Consider the following 27,062-nt stretch of genomic DNA (forward strand, 5'->3'; position numbering starts at 1 on the left):
ACTCCGTGTCTAAAGGCACTCCTGCCACATCTTTTGTGCACTCACCTCTCCCAGCACTATCCCGGCTCTCTCCTCCCGCGCTTTTTAAATCTCCCGGCTCTCTCTTCCCGCGCTGTTTTCGCTGTCCCGGCTCTCTCTCCTCTCGCGCTGTTTTTGCTGTCCCGGCTCTCTCAAATGATGGTGCTGAGATACTCATTGAAGTTAAGCAGGACACCAGTGAGAATACGAGTACTGAAAGCACAGCACTTAAAGTCAAAGCAGGTAATTTCTGTATTTTGTATGTGTGCACCTCATGGTGGGCGGTTTGAGCTGAAATTTCATGGCACCAACATAAAGATAACTTGAAATATTACTTTCCATCAGTACTACGGTAAAATGAAATCTTGTGGTGCAGTGTTTAGTGTCTCTCCCTCTGATCCAGCAGCTCCAGATTTGGGTCCCATGCAAGGACTTAATGGGGAAGGAAGATGCATTCATAACGTGGTTATACATGTTGAGTAGCAACCTGCAAAATTGTTCCAACATGCCAATGGCATGTGGGTAGACTGGGAGAGACTACTGGTCAACCATGCTTCATGTGAAGTGGCTCCCCTCAAGCTATCAGCCTCTGGCGACAGACTGATAATTATTGGCTTCATTGTGGTGAATCTTGCTGTATCCCTTAAACCCTCTCAGTATCATCATTATACAAGTTTGAAGAAACTAATCTAATTGCTTTTTCTGAAATAAGAACAAAGAACAATGTAGCACAGAAACAGGCCTTCGGCCCTCCAAGACTGTACGGCCATGACAGCTGCCTTGGCCAAATTCCTCGGCACTTCTTGTGCCATAACCCTCTACACCCATCCTATCCATGTATTTGTCAAGATGCCTTTAAAACGCCGTTAATGCTTCCACAACCTCCCCATATAACGTGTTTCAGGCAGCCACCACCCTCTGTGTAAAAAACCTGCCTCGCACATCTCCTCTAAACTTTGTCCCACGGACCTCAAACCTATGCCACTGGTGATTGGCCCCTCCACCCTGGGCAAGAGTGCCTGCCCATCCACTCTCGCCATGCCCCTCATAATCTTGTAGACCTCTAACAGGTCACCCTGCAACCTCCGTCGTTCTAATGAAAACAGTAAAGAGGCGAGAGTTCATCCAGGATTTGAACACAGCACCTTTCGCAAGCCCTCCATTATAACACCCAAAACGAGAATCATACCCCGAGACAAACGAACCACCGGTTCTGCTTCTGCTGCTCTTTCTGTTGCTTTTAAAAATTTCAGGTGACATTCTGCACATTTTATACAAATATTGAACATAACTGAACAGCTGGAAAATAACTGCTAATAATTATGAAGACAGTTTTCATTTTAAATGCAGAATAACCAGCTGGATTCTCCACTGTCAGGAGTGTCCATTGTGCCGGCAAAGCACCCACGCCCAGGGATTTCCCGACGGTGTGGGGCTACCCACAATGGGAAATCCCATTAGACGGCTGGCGGGGCGGAGAATCCCACCACCGGCGGGGGCGGACCACACCAGAAAACTGGTGAGACGGGACGGAGAATCCCACCCCAGATGTTTGGTTCTGCTTCATTCTACTAGGGCAGTGAAAGTGCTGAGACAAATGTTTTGTTGAAGTGCTGTCAATCATCCTTTGTGAAAGGAAGTTAAACTGAAATCTAAAAAGATCTGCTGATAAAAAATGATCTCATTCAGGAGCCAAATGCTATTGATTGAGATGCGTTTGTGTGCTGGCTAATATATTTGGTCTCATAATTATTCCAGAACAATCGAAGCTGAAAGAGAGTGAAGATGACAGTGGCCGAGCAGTTGAGAAGACAATTTGTCATGTTGAAAGAGGTAAGTACCAATAGGGCGGGATTCTCTGAAAATGGGGCTGTGACCCCACGCCGGCGGAAAAATGTTAGTTTTAGAATTAATTTTTAAAAGATTAGAACGAGTTTAAGTTAAGTAAAATGTGGATCTGTTGGGGAGAGCTGACAGAGAGTCGCCTCGCTCCGGCACATCCGGCTGCCAGCCAGGTTGGGAGCGAAACCCCGGAGGTGGACTTCCTGGGGAAGGCAAAGAGATGTTCATGGGGGGTTTCGTTAGTTGCAGTGCACAGGAGCGACCAAATGGAGTGAAGTGCGTCGGGGAGGACCTCCTGCCAGCGGGAGGCCGGGAGATTTCGGGACCGTAGGGCCAGTTGGACGGCCTTCCAGATCGTCCCATTTTCCCGCTCCACCTGCCCGTTTCCCCGGGGGTTGTAGCTGGTCATCCTGCTCGAGGCAATGCCCCTGTTGAGCGGGTACTGGCGCAGCTCATCGCTCATAAATGAGGATCCCCGGTCGCTGTGGACAAAGGCGGGGAAACCGAACAGAGCGAAGATGGTGTTGAGGGCTTTGATGATGGTGGCAGACATCATATCGGAGCATGGGACAGCGAGGGGGAATAGGGAATACTCGTCGACCACATTAAGAAAATACGTGTTGCGGTCGGTGGAGTGGAGGGGCCCTTTGAAGTCCACGCTGAGGCGTTCAAAGGGCCGAGACACCTTCACCAGTCGCCCACGGTCTGGCTGGTAGAAGTGCGGTTTGCACTCTGTGCAGATCTGGCAGTCTCTGGTGATAGCCCTGACTTCCTCGATGGAGTAGGGCAGATTGCTAGCCTTAATGAAGTGGTAAAAGCGGGTGACTCCTGGCTGACAGAGATCGTCATGCAGGGTCCGGAGTCGGTCCACTTGTGCGCTGGCACATGTACCTCGGGACAGGGCATTGGGGGGCTTGTTGAGCTTACCGGGGCGATACAAAATCTCGTAATTAAAGGTGGAGAGCTCGATCCTCCACCGCAAGATCTTATCATTTTTGATCTTACCCTGCTGTGTGTTGGTAAACATGAAGACAACCGACCGTTGGTCAGTGAGGAGAGTGGAACTCCTGCCGGCCAGGTAATGCCTCCAATGTCACACAGCTTCAACGATCGCTTGGGCCTCCTTTTTGATGGAGGAGTGGCAAATTTCGGAGGCATGGAGAGTGCGGGAAAAGAATGCCACGGGGCTGCCTGCCTGGCTGAGGGTGGCGGCCAGAGCGACGTCTGATGCATTGCTCTCGAATTGGAATGGGAGCGTCTTGTCGACCGTGTGCTTCGCGGCCTTGGCGATGTCGGCCTTGATACGGTTGAAGGCGTGGTGAGCCTCGGCCATCAGTGGGAAAGCGGTGGAGTGGATGAGTGGGCGGGCCTTGCTTGCATAGTTAGGGGCCCACTGGGTGTAGTACGAAAAGAACCCCAAGCATTGTTTCAGGGCCTTGGGGCAGTTGGGAAAGGGGAGTTCCATGAGGGGGCGCATCGGGGTCGGGCCCTAGAACTCCGTTCTGAACCACATAGCCGAGGATGGCTCATCGGTTCGTGCTGAACACACACTTCTCCTTGTTGCAAGTTAGGTTGAGGAGTGTGGCGGTGTGGAGAAATTTGGAAAGGTTAGCATTGTGGTCCTGCTGGTCGTTGTGTTTTTGAAAACTCACCACTATTCTTAGAGTTCCCCCTATCCCAAAAAGGGCCGACATTCTAAATGGTGATCAGGGATTCTCACTACCCTATGGTGCTGTGCATCACTGTAAATACATGTAAGCTAGCTAGACACTAGAGGGAGCACCAGAAACATCGCACACACACACTCAACCAATAGATAAGTTAGATAGGAGGCGACCAATGGCCATTCACGATGCACAAGGAGGTGACACGACCACAGGGGGGCATTACACCAACCCATATATAAAGGACACCACACACATGATCAGCTTTTGGCCAGTGGAGACAGTCAGTGAGGAGAGGCACAGGGTTGATTCAATATTACACCCACCACGTGGAAGACAGCAGCTGGTTAGTCAGTTTAGGTAGCTACAATAGGATTAGCAGTAGTGTCGAACTCAAGTTATAAAAGTGTACATAGTGTAAATAAATGTGTTGAAGTTATCTACACATCTCGACCTTCCTTTGACAAATGCAACACAAGGAAGCCGCTTATGTTGCAAAGGAAACATAACAAAACATGGTACCAGTAGTGAACTGTTTAAATCCAGATAGACATACCTCAGCGTACAGTGACAACCAGCAATACCCAGGCAAGATGTTTGAGCTCCCGGTTCCGCAGCAGCTCCAGTGCCACGGCGATCTCCGCGAAAACTGGCAGATATTCCGACAAACGTTTGAATTCTTCCTGGTGGCAGCAGAACTTAAAGGCCTGGCCGATGATGAAAAAACAGAGCTTCTCCTCACCATCGCCGGTGCAAGAGCAGAAGAAATCTTTTAAAAATTCAAGTTCTCCAAGGGGCAAAACAAGTACGACTTCCAGGCATTCCTGGACAAATTCAACAAATACTGTTTGGAAAACCCATTCCAATCGGCAAGAAAAGGTAAGAGAAGCACCAGTGCTCACCTCGAGGCCGAAATCCCGGACCAGAGAACGATTGGGGTCGGCGGCCATCTTGCTAAAGGGACTGCACTAGCGCAGTTGCGCGAGAAGTGCGCAGAACCGGAAGGTTCGTTTGCGCATGCGCGAGACGCCGTGCATGCGCAATCAAGAAAACGGCCATCGAGAAAGGAACAGCGATCTGCGCATGCGCAATCGCTTCCGACATGCTACGTCACGCGCGTCATGACATCAGAGGCCCCAGACCGCACCAATTTAAAGGGGAAACGTCCCAAATCAAAGAAAAAATCTTTTAAAGCTGTAAAACAACCTTCCTTCACCTGGAATGACAGCACAATGCCTCAAATTGACCCAGGAAATGAATTTAACCTTCGAAGAACCCTGCAACAAGCAGTTACCTACGCACAAACCGATGATTCCGACCTTGAATACTTCAATACCGACCTTTACATTTTGTCTGGACCTCGCAAGCCCAATGACAGCTCCATGGTCCTAGACGACTATGACTCGGACAAACCTTTCACCTTGAGAGGCTACCCCAGTACCAAATCTGAACCGCAACTGGATGTGTTGCACATTGGCGACCCCCGCATTGAATCCGACGTAGATGCGGATTCATTCTTCAGATTTGAGGATCTTCAACCCGGCAGGTATGACGTCCCAACTCATCATTGCAGGATGATGCTTCAGCTTGAAATTAAGAGACAGAGAGCGGTACAAGCCCACAGAGAGCGGCCTGCTGCCACACAGAGCGTGGTCCATGCCCCGCTCAGGGTTCCCGATTCTACGAAAGAAGATATGCAAGACTCCACACCGCAGTCCTTGCATGCACAAGAAGTGACTCCAGTATCACAAGACTCCACAGCAAGCTCGTGGACAGACTCCACAATGGCAGAAACGCATGACTCCGATGCGCAGTCCTTGCAGGAACAAGACCATGAGGGTCTAGCAACCTCCTCTGACCAACTAGCGGCAGACGATGCAAGTCTGCCATGCTCACATAAACAGCAAGAAGACTATAACAGTCTACCACGCTCCGCTGCACAGCAGGACAACCATGACGGTCTATCATGCTACAATGAAGGACAAAGCGATGATGACTGTTCAAGCCCAAATGAAGAACAACGGCAAGACAATGACAGTCCACCCACATTGTTTGCACCACCAGATGAAAACTCTGACAATTTACCCAACCCTAGTGAACAGCAAGCAGCTACTGAGGATCTACCCACGGTATGTGAAACGAGTGACAACAGCATCCCACTTCCCATGCAAGAGGTACAAAGTGACAGACCTCAGCTAGTGTGTACAGAGGCACTCGACGATCACTGTGAGACCACTGGTGACTCTGGTGACACCACACTACTTCCACCCTCAATTGCTCTCCACTAGTCAATGCATTCCTGCATGTTCCGACTCCAGACATGCAGCTTCAAGAAATCTCAGCTGACTCCAGTGAACCTGCTAAGACTCCGGACGGGAGCATCAACAAAAAACAGACCAGACTCCAGATGGGGAGCAACCAAACGCCGACTCTGATTCATGTAAGCCAGACTTTACTTCAGACAGGCAGTGCCGCAACCTCAGTGATGGCACGCTCAGGTTGGCAGCAAATAGCCACAGCCAACAGGAGGCAAACGATGATTCTCAAAGTATGGATCAGGATCAAACCTCTGTCTCTGTGCTCGAGAACCAGTCAATGATGGTCTCTGCTGATATGGCTATCTGTAGTTACCTCAACTCAGAGCTCCAGAGGGTATTAACTGGACTGGAGAATGTAGTCTGTGGAAGGAAAAAGAGCAGTTGCAGTCTATCAGTGGCAGAAGTGGACAGACACATTGAACAACTTACCACAGCCAGTGAGCACTGTGACCTGGCTATAAAGACTGTGGAGGAGATTGAGGGAGTACTGGGCCGTGACTTCTATCCAACCCTCGCTGAAGAGAGATCTCGATGGGAGAAGGAGTTAGCAGCTCTTCGGGAAGAAAACGAAAGCCTCACAGCGATGCTGTGTAGCAAAGAAGATGACCTTAACAGGACAAAGATCACTATGAATGCTATTCGGGAGGAAAGAGACCGTTTACGTAGGAGGGTTCGAGAGCTACAGACACGTTTACAAAGCATACAGGCATCTGGTCCAGCTAGTCCAAGTCGTTTGACTGCAGCCAATCGACCAGTCAACCCCAGTACTGGTGAGCTAGCACCAGCAGTAGCAGCAATGATATCCCTATTGCAAAGGTGGCTGAACGAGTAAAATTGTCAAAGACAAGGTCAGAATCTTCATCTTCAGATCGCCCAGTCCTGGGTTCAGAAATCAGCAATATTGGACTACACTTAGCAGCCCTGGCATCACCAAAAACAGACATAGTGGATCTCAATAAAAGACTCCAACATACAGAACGGGAGAGGGATGTGTTAGAAAAGAAGTTGGCAAAATCCCAGTGTGAGCAATCTCATTTAATGCGGGAACATGAAGAGACTCAGGAAAGGGCAACTCTTCGCTATGAAGAACGTTTCACTGAACTTCACAGTATAATTGCAGAGTTAAATAAGAAGATTGACAGGCTGCAGGGAATAACAATAAGAGATGATGATGAGTATTCAGAGTTGCATTCAGAACTTAGTTACAGCCCAGGATTTGCTGCACCACAGCCTGGCCAGACAGCATATTCCTGTCTGATGCAAGGTTCTAGTTTCACACCATAACCAGACATTGATGCGAGCAGCAATTCTGTCTCCAAATCGACATGCTTCAATGCTTCTCAGCAGAATCACCCTTCCAGCACAGCATGTGGCCAGAACCAGTATGCACAGTCTTATCCAACTTCAGCATATGGCACATCCATGACCTCGAATGATACTGTTGATGGTACCTCTTCAATGTCAACGACCAATCAGCTACAAGATGCCATCCGACAGCACCACCACAAACATAAAAAAAGAAAAAGACTCCAAGTCAGACAGCGAAGTGATTTGACCACTTCTTGGTTCCTGTGGCTCGGAAACGTTGATGGTGTTCATAACCAAGAGAGACATTTGATCATGATGATTGATGGTTTATGGACTCACATTAATGATTTGGACTTATTGTTTAATCACCGTTCCCATGACTTGTATATACCTTACCTTATCTACCTGTTGTTTGTTCAGTTTTTCTTAAAGTGTACAGAAAATATAAAAAAGGGAGGATGTGGTGATGTGCATCACTGTAAATACATGTAAGCTAGCCAGACACTAGAGGGAGCACCAGAAACATCACACACACACACTCAACCAATAGATAAGTTAGATAGGAGGCGACCAATGGACATTCACGATACACAAGGAGGTGACACGACTACAGGGGGGCATTACACCAACCCATATATAAAGGACACCACACACATGATCAGCTTTTGGCCAGTGGAGACAGTCAGTGAGGAGAGGCACAGGGTTGATTCAATATTACACCCACCACGTGGAAGACAGCAGCTGGTTAGTCAGTTTAGGTAGCTATGATAGGATTAGCAGTAGTGTCGAACTCAAGTTATAAAAGTGTACATCGTGTAAATAAATGTGTTGAAGTTATCTACAAGTCTCGACCTTCCTTTGACAAATGCAACACAAGGAAGCCGCTTATGTTACAAAGTAAACAGAACAAAACATCCCCAACTCCGATACAGGCTTCAGTGGGTGCTATTCAGGTCAAACTATATTTTCAAGTTAGCCCCGGTATAACCCATACCTTCACCGAAGATTTCACCTACTTACCACTTAGTAGCATCGATCCTTGGATCCCGCATTGCTAAGTAAGTAAAGTAGACTAATAACCACTGTTTCAGGTTAAAACTTTTAAGTTATTTTATTATTATATATGTTTTCCTCTTTTTAAAAGATGCAATCACTGTCTTTACAGAAAAGTAAAAAGATCTCGCTTCTGGATCCTTCTGGTTGGTTGAAGGGACCTTCAGGCCCAACTTGACACAATCAATCTTCTTTAAAGTCTGGTCTTCTTTAGTGTATTCGCTGGTTAACCCGGTTGCTGTGTCCTATCTTTCCCATGTACCGAGATATGAGAGCTGGCTCTGCCGGCTGTCTCTGAGCTGACTCTGAGCTGAATCTGCCTACTCTTTAAATTCTAGTCTTCCTTAGATGTATTAGCTATTTTAGCTCGGCTACTATGTCCTGTCCATTTCCCATGACCGAGCTGAGTGTAATCTGACCCTGCTTCTCCCCCCTCTCTCTCTCTGAGTTCTGCTTCTGGTTCTGGTTCTGCCTGCTGTCCCCTTTCTTCGGGTTTATATTCTCTTTCTAACAGTTAAGTTTTTATGACGTTATTATAAAGTAACTCTTATTTTCTTTGATTGTAAAAAGTATCTTTGATCGAAACCTTTTAATCCAACTAAGTATTCATTTTGACATGACTTCATCTCATAGATCTGATTACATTGTTTCCTTTGTGATGTTCAAAATGCTTTGACTTCAAGAAGTGTTCCTTTTAATTCCTGTCATTTCTATAGTTTTATTTTCCAATTGTGTCCTCAGCTCAATTTTGACTTTGATTTTGGCTTTGAATTATGTTTCTCGTAGACTGATAGTCTCCAGTTTTCTTTAATTTACCTGGTATTAGCAAATTTTTACACCTAGAATTATCACCAAATTCAACTGAACCTCATCCATTCTTTTCCAGATCCTTACTAAGATAGTTACTTTCAATGAAGGTGTGAGCTATTGCTTTTGGCTTATTCAAAATCCTGTTTGTCTTGTTTGCTAAGCCTGCTTGCCCAAGGCTATCTGCATTTTACAATCCTTCCCTGGCAGCTGCTGTTAACCCTTTGTGGGATCTTGCCCTGTATTCTCTCATGTTTCTCTCAGACAAGATATTGCCAGACTTCCATGTTTCAAATGACACATCTTTCCATATTTTCAATAACACCCCGTCTTGACATTTGAAACATTACTATATCTTTTGGTCAATTATCCCCCCATCTAATTGTACTGACTAACATTTATCCCCGATCTTTCTCATTTGTATGTATGTTTTGTGATTTTAAATTGTGCACCGAAATCAATTCGTAAATGTATCCAAATCACAGACCAGTGTCTTTTTTCGTTCTTTCCTCAAGTCCAATTACCGTGAACCATAACCTCAGCCGCTCAGGAAGGTAACACAATAGCTATCTGTCTGTTCCACTACCTCCAAAGCATTTTACCGTAGCAGCACCGTAGAAGCTTCCTCGTGTCCCTTAGAAACAGCACACAACTCAGTCCATCAGTAACCAAAAAGGTCATTTGTCCATCACTGGCTGTTAAGTGTCCCATTTTTCTGTCATCCAAATTGCTTTCCGTTTATTATCGGAATGGTAAATTATGATATGATATGTACCACCCCTTGATTCCCTTGCTTCATTTATTTAAAAGGTTCAATTGACCCTGCTTCTATCCCTGACTTCCTCATATTAATGTCTAACATTGTCCTGAACCATGTAAGTCTGCCAAACCCTGGTGTACATGAGAGAATATCTTTCTGACAAATTTCCTTCAAATCCCTTTCGTCTGTTATCATTTCCCTTACAACATGAAAGTGTATATTTTCCATTACAACATTTGCAATATAATATGCCAACAGTATTCGCAAAACCTCATCGAACTGTCGCTTTTTCCAAATAAATTCTCCCTATTGTTAAATACAGTTAAAAAAAACCTAAGTCTTATCTTAACACATTACTCATTACCTAACCACACAAATAGACCGTGTGTTACAACTTTACAGATTTGCAACTGTTACCACAATTTCAATACTAAAAATAAAGTACAATATCGACACATCCCTTCTAGGCTTTGGGATCCATAGTCATTACATACTAAATACGGCGTGTTAACAACATCAATATTATTTATGATGTTCTATGCAGTTAAATCAAGACAACACACTAAACTACCACTATCCCCCTCTCTTAAAACATTCACACAGTTTAGAAATGCTGATCAAGTTCTCGAACGGCACACATACCCCCATTATCATATATAACAGTCCCTACCAATTTACATGACATTTCTTCTTTAATAACTATAATAGCTCTTCAATGCAATATTGTTTGCTGCATTGGTAATAATTTTCCCGCCATGGCATCAAGCTACAAAAATTCTTAAACTATTGTCTTTTATCATATTGGGGTTCCTCGTCAGTCGCTGCTGTCTGCCGAGACCTTTAATAACTCCATCGTGTAGTACCTACCCCGTGGAGACCTCAGATTATCCATCAGCTGATGTCCAATTAGAGATGTCTGACCGTAGGTTTCATTGCTCAGTAATAATTTGAAATTTTGATTTGTTTCTAACCCGTAAAGTTTTCCTCCAGGCTCTGTCATTTAATTCCCTCAAATATGTAGCCAATTGTATCATTAGTTTTTCCCCCATTGCTGTCTAAAACATTCTTTTCTGGAGTGTAGTTCTCTTCCTTCTTGTGAACTGGTTTGTCTGTTATTTATTTTTTCCATCTGAAAAATCAAATGAACATGTCAAGGGTGGAGAGGGCCCTATTCTTTAATTTGTCCTTTCTATTTTTGTTTGAACACTCCAGAAGTGCCCTCTCCAGGACTTCCGGATTTCTTTTGCTACCGTTTCTTTCCTTTTTTTCTTTTTGAACTGGTTTATTTTCCTTATCATTGATGTACATCATACAATTAAGGCCTGTTAAGCCTCCTTCTTCTGTCATTGCACCCCTGAGTGAGATTCGAAGAATCTCAAACTCCTCCTCTTTTGCACACTCAGTGATCCAATCATTGTAATCTTACCCTGATACATTCCTGATATTGCTACTGCATTTACTTTAATTACTTTATTTTGAATACGGCCGGATTTTTATGAAGGCAAATTCCAAACAGGACATTTTAACTTCATCATCTGTCCTATCAATGCTGCTAACGGGTTTTAATTCACTGTCTTCCCACCAATCGGTCATGTGTTTTAATTGTGATACAATTTCTTTTGCTCCAGATGCCATGCTTCTCTAACTCAACTGTACGTTTACCCAGATTCTGAATGATCTTGTCTTTACATTTTACAGCTTCACTGATTATTTTTCCTGCCGTTTTCGTTGGTAGCTTCACCCACACTTCCTTTGTATTATCAATTGGTTTAATATCTTAATTTTACCTGCATCAATTTTTATCAAATCTTTTCCTGCCATCAGATTCTCAATTCCTTATACTGCAAATAATTCTCATAATTTAACTGTTGATCCAATATCTTTATTCTCTAAAGCTCCTTCTTCAATGTATTTAACATTCTAAACATCATTATGTTTGCTAGTGACATTCTATGATTGTCGGGCACTAGGACCCTGCGGGGCAATGCAGTGTCAATTTCAACGCTCAATTACAAAGCCTGCAAGCAGCTGACTGCTGGCCAGTACAAACTCTTTATCTATTTATTCTAAGACGAATTTAGTTATGAACATACTGATTCACTACCTCATAATACTGATCACATTTCTACCTGCCATTTATAACTTCAAATTGATGTGAAACTCGGTTTTACAAAATACAACATTTTTTAAAAATACAAACACCAAAGGAAACTCACAATTCCTTGTTAGACATACACACATTCATTCATCCACTCAGATCTTGGATCTCTACTTTGTAGGATTTCACAAATCCTTATTAAACACGCACACACGTTTATCCACTGAGATCTTGGACCTCTATTCAGTGGGGTTTTAGTTACTTTGAACAAAAATCGAGACCCCTCCATGCTGATAAAGTTTCACTTATGCAGGAGTTTTTTGCCTCTGTTAATTTCTTTTCCACTCTTGTCTCATTGCTTCAACTCTCTTGACCGTGTTTCAGAGCAAGAGGATTATTCTAATTGCCATTTTTCGGAATTCTAAGTTCTGTTCCTGGTTGTCCCTTTCAGTTGCAATCTGAAATTAAGGATAAGTACCCTTTCTGGGCCCCATCCAAGGCTAACTAAGGCACTATCTTCCTGTTTTAGTTAAAGGTCGATTGGTTATTGGTCTCTAAAGATTCTAGGCGACCCCCATTTCTCTAGGCTTTAACCTCACAATCTGCCTTACTCTAAGGATGATTTATTTTTTGGCCTCCTTTTACCAGTAATGGATGCAAGACTTTTAGTGCTGTCACCAAGATGTCTTGCAGACTTTTTCTCAGGGTCAGCATCTTCTAGTCTGCTGATTTTACACACCCAACCTGAGTTTTATGTCCCCTCGATCCACAGAATATCCTTACAAAAGTCAATCACACATGACTTTCCAGACTAAACTCGGCAGGTAAAGTCTGACTCACACATAGACCAGAAACTTCTAATATCCTAGCCTTTGTGCTGGTTAGAAACTTCTAATATTCCAACCGTTTCTTGGGAACTAGAAACTTCTAATATTCTAGCCCCCACACTAGCCCCGATTCTGCTCAACTAGAAACTTCTAATATTCTAGCCTCGCTTTACCACGAAACTTCTAATATTCTAGGTCTCCACGCTGGATGCCATGGAGAAAGCAAAACAACCGGCTGGGCATAATTAACACAGTGTTAACACGACGGCTGCCATGTAGAAAATAAAGCAACCCGCTAGGCGTAATTAACACGGTTTTAATAAAAACGTTGGGCGCCATGTTTTTGAAAACTCACCACTATTCTTAGAAGTCCCCCTATACCAAAAAGGGACGACATTCTAAATGGTGATCAGGGATTCTCACTCCCCGACTCCGATACAGGCTTCAGTGGGTGCTATTCAGGTCAAACTATATTTTCAGGTTAGCCCCGGTATAACCCATACCTTCACCGAAGATTTCACCTACTTACCACATGGTAGCATCGATCCTGGGTCCCGCATTGCTAAGTAAGTAAAGTAGACTAATAACCACTGTTTCAGGTTAAAACTTTTAAGTTATTTTATTATTATATATTTTTTCCTCTTTTTAAAAGACGCAATCACTGTCTTTACAGAAAAGTAAAAAGATCTCGCTTCTGGATCCTTCTGGTTGGTTGAAGGGACCTTCAGGCCCAACTTGACACAATCAATCTTCTTTAAAGTCTGGTCTTCTTTAGTGTATTCGCTGGTTAACTCAGTTGCTGTGTCCTATCTTTCTCATGTACCGAGATATGAGAGCTGGCTCTGCCGGCTGTCTCTGAGCTGACTCTGAGCAGAATCTGCCTACTCTTTAAATTCTAGTCTTCCTTAGATGTATTAGCTATTTTAGCTCGGCTACTATGTCCTGTCCATTTCCCATGACCGAGCTGAGTGTAATCTGACTCTGCTTCTCCCCCCTCTCTCTCTCTCTGAGTTCTGCTTCTGGTTCTGGTTCTGCCTGCTGTCCCCTTTCTTCGGGTTTATATTCTCTTTCTAACAGTTAAGTTTTTATGACGTTATTGTAAAGTAACTCTTGTTTTCTTTGATAGTAAAAAGTATCTTTGATCGAAACCTTTTAATCCAACTAAGTATTCATTTTGACATGACTTCATCTCATAGATCTGATCACATTGTTTCCTTTGTGATGTTCAAAATGCTTTGACTTCAAGAAGTGTTACTTTTAATTCCTGTCATTTCTATAGTTTTATTTTCCAATTGTGTCCTCAGCTCAATTTTGACTTTGATTTTGGCTTTGAATTATGTTTCTCGTAGACTGATAGTCTCCAGTTTTCTTTAGAACAAAAGAACAAAGAACAAAGAAATGTACAGCACAGGAACAGGCCCTTCGGCCCTCCAAGCCCGTGCCGACCATGCTGCCCGACTAAACTACAATCTTCTACACTTCCTGGGTCCGTATCCTTCTATTCCCATCCTATTCATATATTTGTCAAGATGCCCCTTAAATGTCCCTATCGTCCCTGCTTCCACTACCTCCTCCGGTAGCGAGTTCCAGGCACCCACTACCCTCTGCGTAAAAAACTTGCCTCGTACATCTACTCTAAACCTTGCCCCTCTCACCTTAAACCTATGCCCCCTAGTAATTGACCCCTCTACCCTGGGGAAAAGCCTCTGACTATCCATTAATTTACCTGGTATTAGCAAATTTTCACACCTAGAATTATCACCAAATTCAACTGAACCTCATCCATTCTTTTCCAGATCCTTACTAAGATAGTTACTTTCAATGAGGGTGTGAGCTATTGTTTTTGGCTTATTCAAAATCCTGTTTGTCTGTTATGGGGATAAAGGGGGATAGGGTGGAGGTGTGGGGCTTAACTGGGGTGCTCTTTCCAAGGGTTGGTGCAGACTCAATGGGCTGAATGGCCTCCTTCTGCACTGTAAATTCTATGATTCTCTGACAGATCTGACTCAAACAGCAACAGACCATCCACATACAGCAACACTTGGTGTTCCCTACTCCCCCATCACAATCCCCTGCTACTCCACTGGCCCCCTAAAGGCTGTTCCAAAGGGCTCTATCGCCAGCGCGAAGAACAGCGGTGACAGCAGACACCCCTGCCTCGTTCCCCTGTGTAACCCAAATCTCTGTGATCTCATCTCATTGTCCGTACACTCGCCACAAACTTTGGGCCAAACCCGAACCTTCTCAGAATCTCGAACAGGTACCTCCACTCCTCCCGATCGAACGCCTTCAACATATCCATAAAGACCACTTCCTCCCGTACCCTCCCCACCGACGGGGTCATAATCACATTAACCGTATCCTGATGTTACTGGATAGCTGCCTGCCCTTTACAAAACCTGGTTGGTCCTCAGCGACCAAACCTCTATCCTCCCCGCCACTAACTTGGCCAGTACTTTCCCATCCGTGTTTAACAGTGAAATGGGCCTGTATGACCCACACTACAGCAGGCCCTTCTCCTTCGTTGGGATTAACATAATTGACGCCTGTGTCTCCCCTTTTCCAGCACTCCATTTAACATCCTCAACTAAGGTGGTGCGAAGCTCTGGCCCCGGACCTTTACCCTACTTCATTCCCCCTTATACCATCCATCATCTCCCTCACCCCCACGGCTCTTCCAGCGCTTGTCTTCTCTCCACTCTTCGTCCAGCTTCAGAAACTCCAAGCCATCCAAAAAATTTCCCCTATCTGCCTCCCAATTCCTTTGCAATCCTCAGCCTTCCCATTGACTTGGGGCTCGACCTGTCCACACTCGGTTCCAACCCACAGTTGAAATCTCCTCTCATAATCGACTGGTGAGTGAAATAATTGTCCCACCCATCGCTTCCTCAGCCTGACCTGATGCTTCACCTGGTGGTGCATCTCCAGCAGAAAGTCCACCCTCGCCTTCAAACTCCTCAGGTGCGCGAAGACCTGAGACCTCTTAACCAGTCCATCCATTCCCCTCTACCGTCTGCCATCATCCCTTTCTGGTTCTACCTCCTTTAATATCACCCTGAGCGGGGCCCATCCAAGATGGCACCCATGGCCAAGCTCAGTCTCCAACTCTGACACGTCGTGTTCCCCCCCCCCCCCCCACCTGGCCACCCCCCGCGGCCACTTCCCTCATCTCTATTCCGTTCACCAGCATTACCTGCCAGCGTGATAGCTCTCGCCTGAAGGCCTCTCCTACATACCCCTCCACTCTCCCCACCCCACCATTCCCTCCTTGGGCTGTGCCCACCTCTCCTTACAGACCCCACCATATGCCCCCTCCCCACAAAAACAAAGACACATCCAATACCACAGGTCACCCCTCCCCAAAAGAACAAAAACACCATACATGGCAGGATGGAGGGGGTGAGGGGTTTAGTTACCCCCTTACAAACTTATAGCCCCTCCGAAACCCCCCACTGTCCAGGCCCCCCACCCAGTACTCACATTACCTGACCCTGGTGCTGTGAAGCCACAGTGCTAACCACTGTGCTACCGTGCTGCCCTGGGTGAACTGATGGAGAAGCTCCAGTTCCCGAAAAGGAATGAGCTACGGTCCATGCAAATAAGGAACAGCAACATTCCCCCAGCAAACAGGACACTCACTAGAATCACAGAATTTACAATGCTGAAGGAGGCCATTCGGCCTATTGAGTCTGCACCGGCCCTTGGAAAGAGCCCTCTACTTAAGCCCACACCTCCACCATAACCCAGTAACCCCATCTAACCTTTTTTGGACACGAAGAGGCAATTTAGCATTGCCCATCCACCTAACCTGCACACCTTTCGACTATGGGAAGAAAACGGAGCACCCGGAAGATACCCACGCAGACACGAGGAGAACGTGCAGACTCCGCACAGGCAGTGACCCAAGCCGGGAATCGAACCTGGGACCTAACCTTTTTTGGACACTAAGAGGCAATTTAGCATCTGGAGCTGTGAAGCAACAGTGCTAACAACTGTGCTACCATGGCTCCCTACTGGAGAGACCTCTGACCGTGGGAGTAGTAGGGGACGGTAGCTGCGCTGACATGTGTGGATATGTACTGGTCATTGCTGGATGAGCACAGTACGAAGTCTTACAACACCAGGTTAAAGTCCAATAGGTTTGTTTCGATGTCACTAGCTTTCGGAGCGCTGCTCCTTCCTCAGGTGAATGAAGAGGTCTGTTCCAGAAACACATATATAGACAAATTCAAAGATGCCAAACAATGCTTGGAATGCGAGCATTAGCAGGTGATTAAATCTTTACAGATCCAGAGATGGGGTAACCCCAGGTTAAAGAGGTGTGAATTGTACCAAGCCTGGACAGTTGGTAGGATTTCGCAGGCCAGGTGGTGGGGGATGAATGTAATGCGACATGAATCCAAGGTCCTGGTTGAGGCTGCACTCATGTGTGCGGAACTTGGCTATAAGTTTCTGCTCGGCGATTCTGCGTTGTCGCGGGTCCTGAAGGCCGCCTTGGAGAACGCTTACCCGGAGATCAGAGGCTGAATGCCCTTGACTGCTGAAGTGTTCCCCGACTAGAAGGGAACATTCCTGCCTGGTGATTGTTGCGCGATGTCCGTTCATTCGTTGTCGCAGCGTCTGCATGGTCTCGCCAATGTACCATGCTTCGGGACATCCTTTCCTGCAGCGTATGAGGTAGACAACGTTGGCCGAGTCGCACGAGTATGTACCGCGTACCTGGTGGGTGGTGTTCTCACGTGTAATAGTGGTATCCATGTCGATGATCTGGCACGTCTTGCAGAGATTGCCATGACAGGGTTGTGTGGTGTCGAGGTCACTGTTCTGAAGACTGGGTAGTTTGCTGCAAACAATGGTTCGTTTGAGGTTGCGCGGTTGTTTGAAGGCAAGTAGTGGGGGTGTGGGGATGACCTTGGCAAGATGTTCATCGTCATCAATGACGTGTTGAAGACTGTGAAGAAGATGACGTAGTTTCTCCGCTCCGGGGAAGTACTGGACGACGAAGGGTATTCTGTCGGATGTGTCCCATGTTTGTCTTCTGAGGAGGTCGGTCTGGTTTTTTGCTGTGGCGCATTGGAACTGTCGATCGATGAGTCGAGTGCCATATCCCGTTCGTACGAGGGCATCTTTCAACGTCTGTAGATGTCTGTTACGCTCCTCCTCGTCTGAGCAGATCCTGTGTATACGGAGCGCTTGTCCATAGGGGATGGCTTCTTTAATGTGTTTAGGGTGGAAGCTGGAGAAGTGGAGCATCATGAGGTTATCCGTGGGTTTGCGGTAAAGCGAAGTGCTGAGGCGACCGTCCTTGATGGAGACAAGTGTGTCCAAGAATGCAACTGATTTTGGAGAGTAGTCCATGGTGAGTCTGATGGTTGGATGGAACTTATTAATGTCATCGTGTAGTCGTTTCAGTGATTCTTCGCCGTGGGTCCAAAGGAAAAAAATGTCATTGATGTATCTGGTGTATAACATCGGTTGAAGGTCCTGTGCGGTGAGTAGGTCCTGTTCAAACTTGTGCATGAAGATGTTGGCGTATTGGGGTGCGAATTTGGTCCCCATGGCTGTTCCGTGCGTCTGGATGAAGAACTTGTTGTCGAAGGTGAAGACGTTGTGATCCAGAATGAAGTGGATAAGTTGCAGAATTGCGTCTGGAGATTGGCAGTTGTCGGTGTTGAGTACTGAGGCTGTTGCAGCAATGCCGTCGTCATGGGGGATGCTGGTGTAGAGTGCCGAGACGTCCATTGTGATGAGGAATGTACCTGGTTCAACTGGTCCATGGGTGCTGAGTTTCTGTAGGAAGTCCGTCGTGTCGCGACAGAAGCTGGGTGTACCTTGTACGATGGGTTTCAAGATGCCCTCGATGTAGCCAGAGAGGTTCTCACACAGGGTCCCATTGCCTGAAACGATAGGGTGGCCTGGTGAGTTGGCCTTATGTATTTTCGGGAGGCAGTAGAGATCTCCAATGCGGGGAGTACGTGGGATGAGAGCACGTAGGATGCTCTGAAGATCTGGATCCAAGGTCTTGATCAGTCTGTTAAGTTGGCGGATGTGTTCCTTGATCGGATCTGCGGGTAACTGTCTGTAGTGTTCTTGGTTGTTCAGTTGTCGGTATACTTCTTTGCAGTAGTCCGTTCTGTTCAGTACGACAGTGGCCCCCCCTTTGTCTGCTGGTTTGATGACGATGCTGCGGTTGGTCTTGAGAGGGCGGATGGCATTGCGTTGTGCTTGGGTGACGTTCGGGGCTGTCTTGTGCTTGGCTTGGTACAATTCACACCTCTTTAACCTGGGGTTACCCCATCTCTGGATCTGTAAAGATTTAATCACCTGCTAATGCTCGCATTCCAAGCATTGTTTGGCATCTTTGAATTTGTCTATATATGTGTTTCTGGAACAGACCTCTTCATTCACCTGAGGAAGGAGCAGCGCTCCGAAAGCTAGTGACATCGAAACAAACCTGTTGGACTTTAACCTGGTGTTGTAAGACTTTGTACTGTGCTCACCCCAGTCCAACGCCGGCATCTCCACATCATTGCTGGATGAGACATGGGAGAAGTGGGAGGAAGAGCTGGACATGGAGATGGGGGAGAGACTCTGGATTAAAGCACTGCATAGGACAAACTCCACCTCCTTGTGCACAGGGCTGAGCCTAACGCAGCTAAAGGCGGTGCACAGGGAGCACTTGACCAGAACACGTATGAGTGAGTTCTTCCCGGAAGTGAAGGAAAAATGTGAAATGTGCCAGGGAGGCCCGGACAACCACATGTGCCAGTCCTGTCTGATGTACCATCAATAATGACAGGGGACGGGTTGAGAGTGAAACTGTGGCTTTAATTAGCCTAAAGATACCTGCTGGCAGCCGGCCCCAGATTGACAGCAGGGCCGGAGGTTGGCCAACTTTATACCCGAGCCCGAGGGGAGGGGTCACAGGTGGAGCCAGCAGGGGCAAGCCCAGGCATGTTACATAGAGAAGGTATAATACAAAACAGTGGTTTACCACATTCACCCCCTGTTTAAAAAAAGGAGTCCGGCGGGGGAGAAGTGGACGAGTTGAATTATATATCGAGTCTGTCGGGGGCTTTGGCTTTCTGCTGTGACTGCTGCAGTCCCGGCTGTGGTGTGGATACTGGTATCGGATGAAGTGTTGAGGCCTGCGTGTCCAGGAGTGTGTCGTCTTCTGCGTCATCAAGTAGATGAGTGCCTGGCGATGGACCCTGAGGCTCTGGCGTGCCATGCACTGGGACTAGCAGAGTATGCCATGGCCCTAGTGCACCATGGGTAGCAATGGAGGGAGAAGGTGTTGGGTCGGGGGTAGTGGTGATGGTCGCTGGGGAACCTGCGGGTGCCAAATCCTGAAGGGAGACTGTGTCCTCCCGCCCGTCATGGTGTGCCATGTAGACATATTTGGGGTTAGCATGGAGGAGATGGACCCTTTCGACTTCTCGCATGCTTCCGGAGGAGGACGGGCCCTGGGGCTGTCAGCCAGGACGGGAGCGAGACCCCTGAGGTAGACTTCCTGGGGAAGACAAACATTCTCTCATGAGGGGTCACATTGGTGGCGGTACACAGGAACGACCGGATGGAGTGGAGCGCATCAGGAAGGACCTCCTGCCAGCTGGAGACAGGGAGACTTCTAGACCGTAGAGCAAGAAGGATGGCCTTCCAGACCGTCATCTCCACCTGTCCGTTCCCCAGGGCTTGTAGCTGGTAGTCCTGCTTGAGGCGATGCCCTTGGTAAGCAGGTACTGACGCAGCTCATCACTCATGAAGGAGGAACCCCGATCACTATGGATGGAGTTGGGGAAACCGAACAAGGTGAAGAGGCCGTGCAGGGCCTTGATGACTGTGGCAGAGGTCATGTCAAGGCATGGGATGGCGAAAGGGAAACGTGAGTACTCATCGATGATGTTGAGGAAGTGCACGTTACGGTCAATGGAGGGGAGGGGCCCTTTGAAATCGACGCTGAGGCGCTCAAAGGGGCGGGAGGCCTTTACCAGGTGTGCTCTGTCTGGCCGATAGAAGTGTGGTTTTCACTCCGCGCAGACCTGGCAGTCCCTGGTCATGGTCCTGACCCCCTCGATGGAGTAAGGCAGGTTACGGGCTTTGATAAAGTGGAAAAACCGGGTGACAGAGGTCATTGTGGATGGCCCGAAGCCGATCTACTTGTGCGCTGGCACATGTACCGTGGGATAGGGCACCTGGGGGCTCATTGAGCTTTCCAGGTCGATACAAGATATCATAATTATAGGTGGCGAGTTCGATCCCCCACCTTAGGACCTTGTCATTCTTGATCTTGCCCCGCTGTGTATTGTTAAACATGAAGGCAACTGACCGTTGGTCAGTGAGGAGAGTGAATCGCCTGCCGGCCAGGTAATGCCTCCAGTGTCGCACAGCTTCCACAATGGCTTGGGCTTCCTTTTCGACGGAGGAGTGTCGAATTCTGGAGCTCTGGAGGGTACGGGAAAAGAAAGGCACGGGCCTGCCCTCCTGGTTGAGGGTAGCGGCCAGGGCAAAGTCGGAAGCATCGCTCTCCACCTGGAACGGGATGGACTCGTCTACTGCGTGCATTGCGGCCTTGGCAATATCTGCTTTGATGCGTTTGAAGGCCAGGCGGGCCTCAGCCGTCAGGGGAAAAAGGGTGGATTTAATGCGTGGGTGGGCCTTGTCTGCATAATTGGAGACCCACTAGGCATAGTAGGAAAAGAACCCCAGGCATCTCTTCAGGGCCTTGAGGCAGTGGGGAAAGGAAAGTTCTAGAAGGGGGCGCATGCTGTCGGGGTTGAGCCCTAGGAATCCGTTTTCCACAACGTAGCCAAGGATGGCTAGGTGGGCTGTGCGGAAAACGCATTTCTCCTTATTGTACGTGAGGTTAAGGAGCTTGGCGGTGTGGAGGAATTTTTGGAGGTTAGCGTCATGGTCCTGCTGGCCATGGCCGCAGGTGGTGACATTACCCAGATACGGGAACGTGGCCCGCATCTCGTACTGGTCAACCATTCGGTCCATTTCCCGTTGGAAGACCGAGACCCCATTGGTGACGCCGAAGGGGACCTTGAGGAAGTGATAGAGGCAGCCAACTGCCTCGAAGGCAGTGTATTGACGGTCCTCCGGGCGGATAGGGAGCTGGTGGTACGCAGACTTCAGATCAAAGGTGGAGAAGACTGGGTACTGCGCAATCTGATTGACCATGTCAGATATGCGGGGGAGGGGGTACGCATCGAGCTGCGTGTACCGGCTGATAGTCTGACTGTAGTCGATGACCAACTGATGCTTCTCCCCAGTCTTGACGACCACCACTTGGGCTCTCCAGGGGCTAGTACTGGCCTCTATGATCCCTTCCCGCAGGAGTCGCTGGACCTCCGACCTGATAAAGGCTTTGTCCCGAGCACTGTATCATCTGCTCCTAGTGGTGACGGGCTTACAGTCCAGAGTGAGGTTAGCGAAGAGTGGGGGTGGGGCAACCTTAATGGTCGAGAGGCTACAGACGGTGAGTGGGGGCAGGGTCCACTGAACTCCAAGGTAACACTCTTGAGATGGCTCTGGAAATTGAGCCCCAATAGCACGGCAGAGTAGAGTTGGAGGAGGGCGTAGAGTTTGGAGTTTTTGTACTCAACGCCCCGTACTGTAAGGGTTGCAACACAGTACCCACGGACTTCCACGGTATGCGACTCGGAAGCCAGGGAGATTTTCTGGGCCGCGGTTAAGATTGGGAGGGAGCAGCGCCGTATCGTATCTGGATGAACAAAACTCTCTGTGCTCCCGGAGTCGAAAACGCAGGTCGTCTCGTGGCCGTTGATCCGGACGGCCATCATGGAGTTGGCGAGGTGATGCGGTCGAGACTGGTCGAGGGTGATGGAGGCGAGCTGCAGAAGGTGGGCGGGCTGATCGAGGGTAGCAGAGGCCAGCTTACGATCGGGTGAGCAGAGGTTCCGGGAGTCGGTGGGGTGATTCGAAGATGGCGGCCCCCAGTGGTCACACGTGGTGAGTGGCGGTGAAGATGGCGGTCTCCATGGGCTACACACAGGGCTGCTGGGTTTAAAAACAGGACGCGTTTGGCAGACTTTAGCGAAATGGCCCTTTCTGCACCCGTTGCAGGTCGCGCTCTTCGCTGGGCAGCGTTGTCTGAGGTGCTTACCTTGGCCACAGAAGTAGCACTTTGGAGCTCCGGAATTGGCGGATTGCTGCATGGCACAGGCTTGCGGAGCCCCCGGTCGGGTGATGGCGGCGCCCACGACTTCCACAAGGGTGCTGCGGTCGTCGGAGATGTAGGCATCCATGTTGTGGAAGGCCACTTCTAACGAGTCGGAAAGCTGTACTGTCTCTTGGAGGTCGAGTGTACCCCTTTCTAGTAGGCGCAGGCGGGTGTAATTTGACGTTATGCCTGCGACATAGGCGTCCCGGAACAATAACTCTGTGTGCTCGACAACCGATACCGCCTTACAATTGGAGTTCCGGCCGAGTACCCGCAATGCGCACAAAAATTCAGCTTGCGATTCTCCGGGGCTCTGTCGCCTCGTGGCAGGGAGATGCCTAGCGTACACCTCGTTGACTTTCCTGCCATACTGTCCTTTCAAAAGCGTTATCGCATCCGCGTACGAGGCAGCGTCCCTGATAATAAGGTATACTTGCGGGCTCACCCGGGAGTTGAGAATTCGCAGCTTGTGGGTCTCAGTGATGGCGATGACGGAGGATTCAATGTAGGATTCGAAGCAGCGTAGCCAGTGTTCGAACGTGGTAGTGGCGTCGGCTGCTTGGGGGTCAAGCTCCAGGCGATCAGGTTTGAGTGACTGGTCCATCCTAAAACTTTAAGCTAATTAAATTGATGTACCATCAATAATGACAGAGGATGAGTTGAAAGTGAAACTGGCTTTAATTGGCTTAACGATACCTGCTGGCAGCCGGCCCCAGGCTGACGGCAGGGCCGGAGGTTGGCCACCTTTATACCCGAGCCCGAGGGGAGGAGCCACAGGCGGAGCCAGCAGGGGCAAGCCCAGGCATGTTACATACAGCAGGTATGATACAATACAGTGGTTTACCACACTGTCCCAAACTTGTGGGGTACTGGACCGTATTTTTTGAGACCATATCCAAGGTTGTGGAGGTGAGAGTACCTGCGGGAGATGTTCAATGACTCGCTATCGAGAGGGACCCTGCCACCCACACTGGCACTGACCTCGATATTACTGATCCCTAAAAAGGACAAAGACCCGACAGAGTGCGGATCATACAGACCCATCTCACTCTTAAACACTGACGCCAAAGTCCTGGCGAAGGACCTGGTGATATGACTGGAGGGTTGCATCTTAGAGGTGGTCACCGAAGATCAGACGGGCTTTGTGAAAGGCAGACAGCTAACGGCGAACATCAGGCGCCTGCTGAACGTGACATGTCCCCCATCTGGTGAGGTGACACCAGAAGTGATCATGTTCCTAGATGTAGAAAAGGCCTTCGACAGAGCCGAATAGAGGTACCTTATGGAGGTCATGGAACGGTTTGGATTTGGACCAGGGTTCATCTCGTGGGTAAAACTACTGTACAGTGCTCCCATGGCGAGCTTACGGACAAACCCCACCAGCTCTGAATACTTCCACCTACACAGAAGCACGAGGCAGGGATGCCCGTTGTCACCGCTACTCGTTGCCCTGACAATTGAGCCACAGGCCATCTCACTCAAATCAGTGAATAGGTGGAGAAGCATCCAGAGGGGAGACAGGGAGCGCAGAGTCTGACTTTATGCGGATGGCCTGCTCCCCTACGTCTCAATCCTCCTCGGCAGAATGGAAACTCCATCTCCTTGGTGCACATGGCGCACTTGACAAGAACACGTGTGAGTGGGTTCTTCCCGGAAATGAATAACAAATGTGAAAGGTACCAGGGAGGCCCGGCCAACCACACCCACATGTGCCAGTCCTGTCCCAAACTTGTCGGCTACTGGACCGTCTTTTTTGAGGCCATATCCAAGGTTGTGGAGGTGAGAGTGGAGCCATGCCCACTAGTGGTGGTCTTTGGGATACCGGAACAGCCAGCACTCTTTATGGGGAGGGGGGCAGACAGGTTAACACCCTAGCCTTTGCCTCTCTGATCGCCCACTGGAGACTCCTGCTCGGCTGGAGATCAACAGCACCACCGAAGGCCAACCAGAATCCCAACTGAGGGAAATTAAGGGTTAATTAAGGGTTAATATTTATCTAAAGTCTAGTCTTCCTTTTATTCAGCAAATTCACTTAAAAATTGCTGTTTGGGATGGAAGAATGTGAGTTTTAAACCAGCTTTCAACACAGTTCCCTCAGGCTCTGCTCGCAGTGCAACTTGTTAATCAGAGAACTGGATGAAGCCACTTTTCAGAGGTTCGAGTCTGACAGTGTAAAGCCGGGTCATTTTACAGTGCTGGCTTCCGGCTGAGTGTTAGAGTGCTAAAGTGCGGGTTTTGTGACTAACAGAGCAAGGTGCCCCTTTCATTTCCGACATTTCCTCAAAGAGTGTGAGGGGAGCTGTGACGTTTATAAAGAGTGCAGCTGACTAGTGAGTAAGTCCTGGTGATTATTTTTTCAAACTAAATTGAATTGTCAGTCATTGTTATAGCGATGATTGTTGATGTATTCGAGAGTGGAGAGGAGTGAGCTGAACACATCGGGAGAGAAGCACCAGGAGGTAGGAGCTTCTCGATCTCTCTCGCAATCTCTCTCTCCCGGGCGCGATCTCTCTCTCTCTCTCCCGCGCGCGATCTCTCTCTCTCTCTCTTCCATGCGATCTCTCTCTCTCTCTCTTCCATGCGATCTCTCTCTCTCTCTCCCGGGCACGATCTCTCTCTCTCTCTCTTCCATGCGATCTCTCTCTCTTTCCCGGGCACGATCTCTCTCTCTCTCTCCCGCGCGCGATCTCTCTCTCTCTCCCGCGCGCGATCTCTCTCTCTCTCTCCCGCGCGCGATCTCTCTCTCTCTCTCCCGCGCGCGATCTCTCTCTCTCTCCCATGCGATCTCTCTCTCTCTGTCCCGGGCACGATCTCTCTCTCTCTCTCCCGCGCGCGATCTCTCTCTCTCTCTCTTCCATGCGATCTCTCTCTCTTTCCCGGGCACGATCTCTCTCTCTCTCTCCCGCGCGCGATCTCTCTCTCTCTCTCCCGCGCGCGATCTCTCTCTCTCTCCCATGCGATCTCTCTCTCTCTGTCCCGGGCACGATCTCTCTCTCTCTCTCCCGGGCACGATCTCTCTCTCTCTCTCTTCCATGCGATCTCTCTCTCTTTCCCGGGCACGATCTCTCTCTCTCTCTCCCGCGCGCGATCTCTCTCTCTCTCCCATGCGATCTCTCTCTCTCTGTCCCGGGCACGATCTCTCTCTCTCTCTCCCGCGCGCGATCTCTCTCTCTCTCTCTCGCAATCTCTCTCTCCCGCGCGCGATCTCTCTCTCTCTCTCCCGCGCGCGATCTCTCTCTCTCTCTCTCCCATGCGATCTCTCTCCCGCGCACGATCTCTCTCTCTCTCTCCCATGCGATCTCTCTCTCTCTGTCCCGGGCGCGATCTCTCTCTCTCTCTCCCGCGCACGATCTCTCTCTCTCTCTCTTCCATGCGATCTCTCTCTCTCTCTCTCTCCCGCGCACGATCTCTCTCTCTCTCTCTCCCGCGCACGATCTCTCTCTCTCTCTCCCATGCGATCTCTCTCTCTCTGTCCCGCGCACGATCTCTCTCTCTCTCTCCCATGCGATCTCTCTCTCTCTCTCCCGCGCGCGATCTCTCTCTCTCTCTCCCGCGCGCGATCTCTCTCTCTCCCATGCGATCTCTCTCTCTCTCTCCCGGGCACGATCTCTCTCTCTCTCTCTCTGTCCCGGGCGCGATCTCTCTCTCTCTCTTCCATGCGATCTCTCTCTCTCCCGGGCACGATCTCTCTCTCTCTCTTCCATGCGATCTCTCTCTCTCTGTCCCGGGCACGATCTCTCTCTCTCTCTCCCGCGCGCGATCTCTCTCTCTCTCTCCCGGGCACGATCTCTCTCTCTCTCTCTCTCTGTCCCGGGCACGATCTCTCTCTCTCTCTCCCGCGCGCGATCTCTCTCTCTCTCTCTCTTCCATGCGATCTCTCTCTCTCCCGGGCACGATCTCTCTCTCTCTCTCTTCCATGCGATCTCTCTCTGTCCCGGGCGCGATCTCTCTCTCTCTGTCCCGGGCACGATCTCTCTCTCTCTCTCCCGGGCGCAAACTCTCTCTCTCTCTTCCGCGCGCGATCTCTCTCTCTCTCTCTTCCATGCGATCTCTCTCTCTCTCTCCCGCGCGCGATCTCTCTCTGTCCCGGGCGCGATCTCTCTCTCTCTGTCCCGGGCACGATCTCTCTCTCTCTCTCCCGGGCACGATCTCTCTCTCTCTCTCCCGCGCGCGATCTCTCT

The 27,062-nt window shown here is 48.8% G+C and overlaps 1 protein-coding gene and 1 pseudogene across 5 annotated transcripts in view; both read left to right on the forward strand.

Moving 5' to 3' along the window:
* Positions 1–11,447, forward strand: part of LOC140430276 (colorectal mutant cancer protein pseudogene) — a 183,653-nt pseudogene extending 172,206 nt beyond the window's left edge.
* Positions 11,448–24,917: 13,470 nt separating this feature from the next.
* LOC140384409 (uncharacterized) overlaps positions 24,918–27,062 on the forward strand; it is a 149,325-nt gene continuing 147,180 nt past the window's right edge. For 2 of the 5 annotated variants that reach the window (XM_072466084.1, XM_072466088.1), the window contains exon 1: positions 25,003–25,036. In XM_072466084.1, the coding sequence (XP_072322185.1) occupies positions 25,018–25,036 (19 nt within the window). In that variant the 5' untranslated portion in view covers positions 25,003–25,017. Of the gene's footprint in view, positions 24,943–24,996; positions 25,216–27,062 lie in introns of those variants that run through there. The other 3 variants (XM_072466085.1, XM_072466086.1, XM_072466087.1) reach the window with 3 other exon arrangements.

This window comes from Scyliorhinus torazame, chromosome 10, assembly GCF_047496885.1.
Source record: "Scyliorhinus torazame isolate Kashiwa2021f chromosome 10, sScyTor2.1, whole genome shotgun sequence".
Lineage (NCBI taxonomy): Eukaryota > Metazoa > Chordata > Chondrichthyes > Carcharhiniformes > Scyliorhinidae > Scyliorhinus > Scyliorhinus torazame.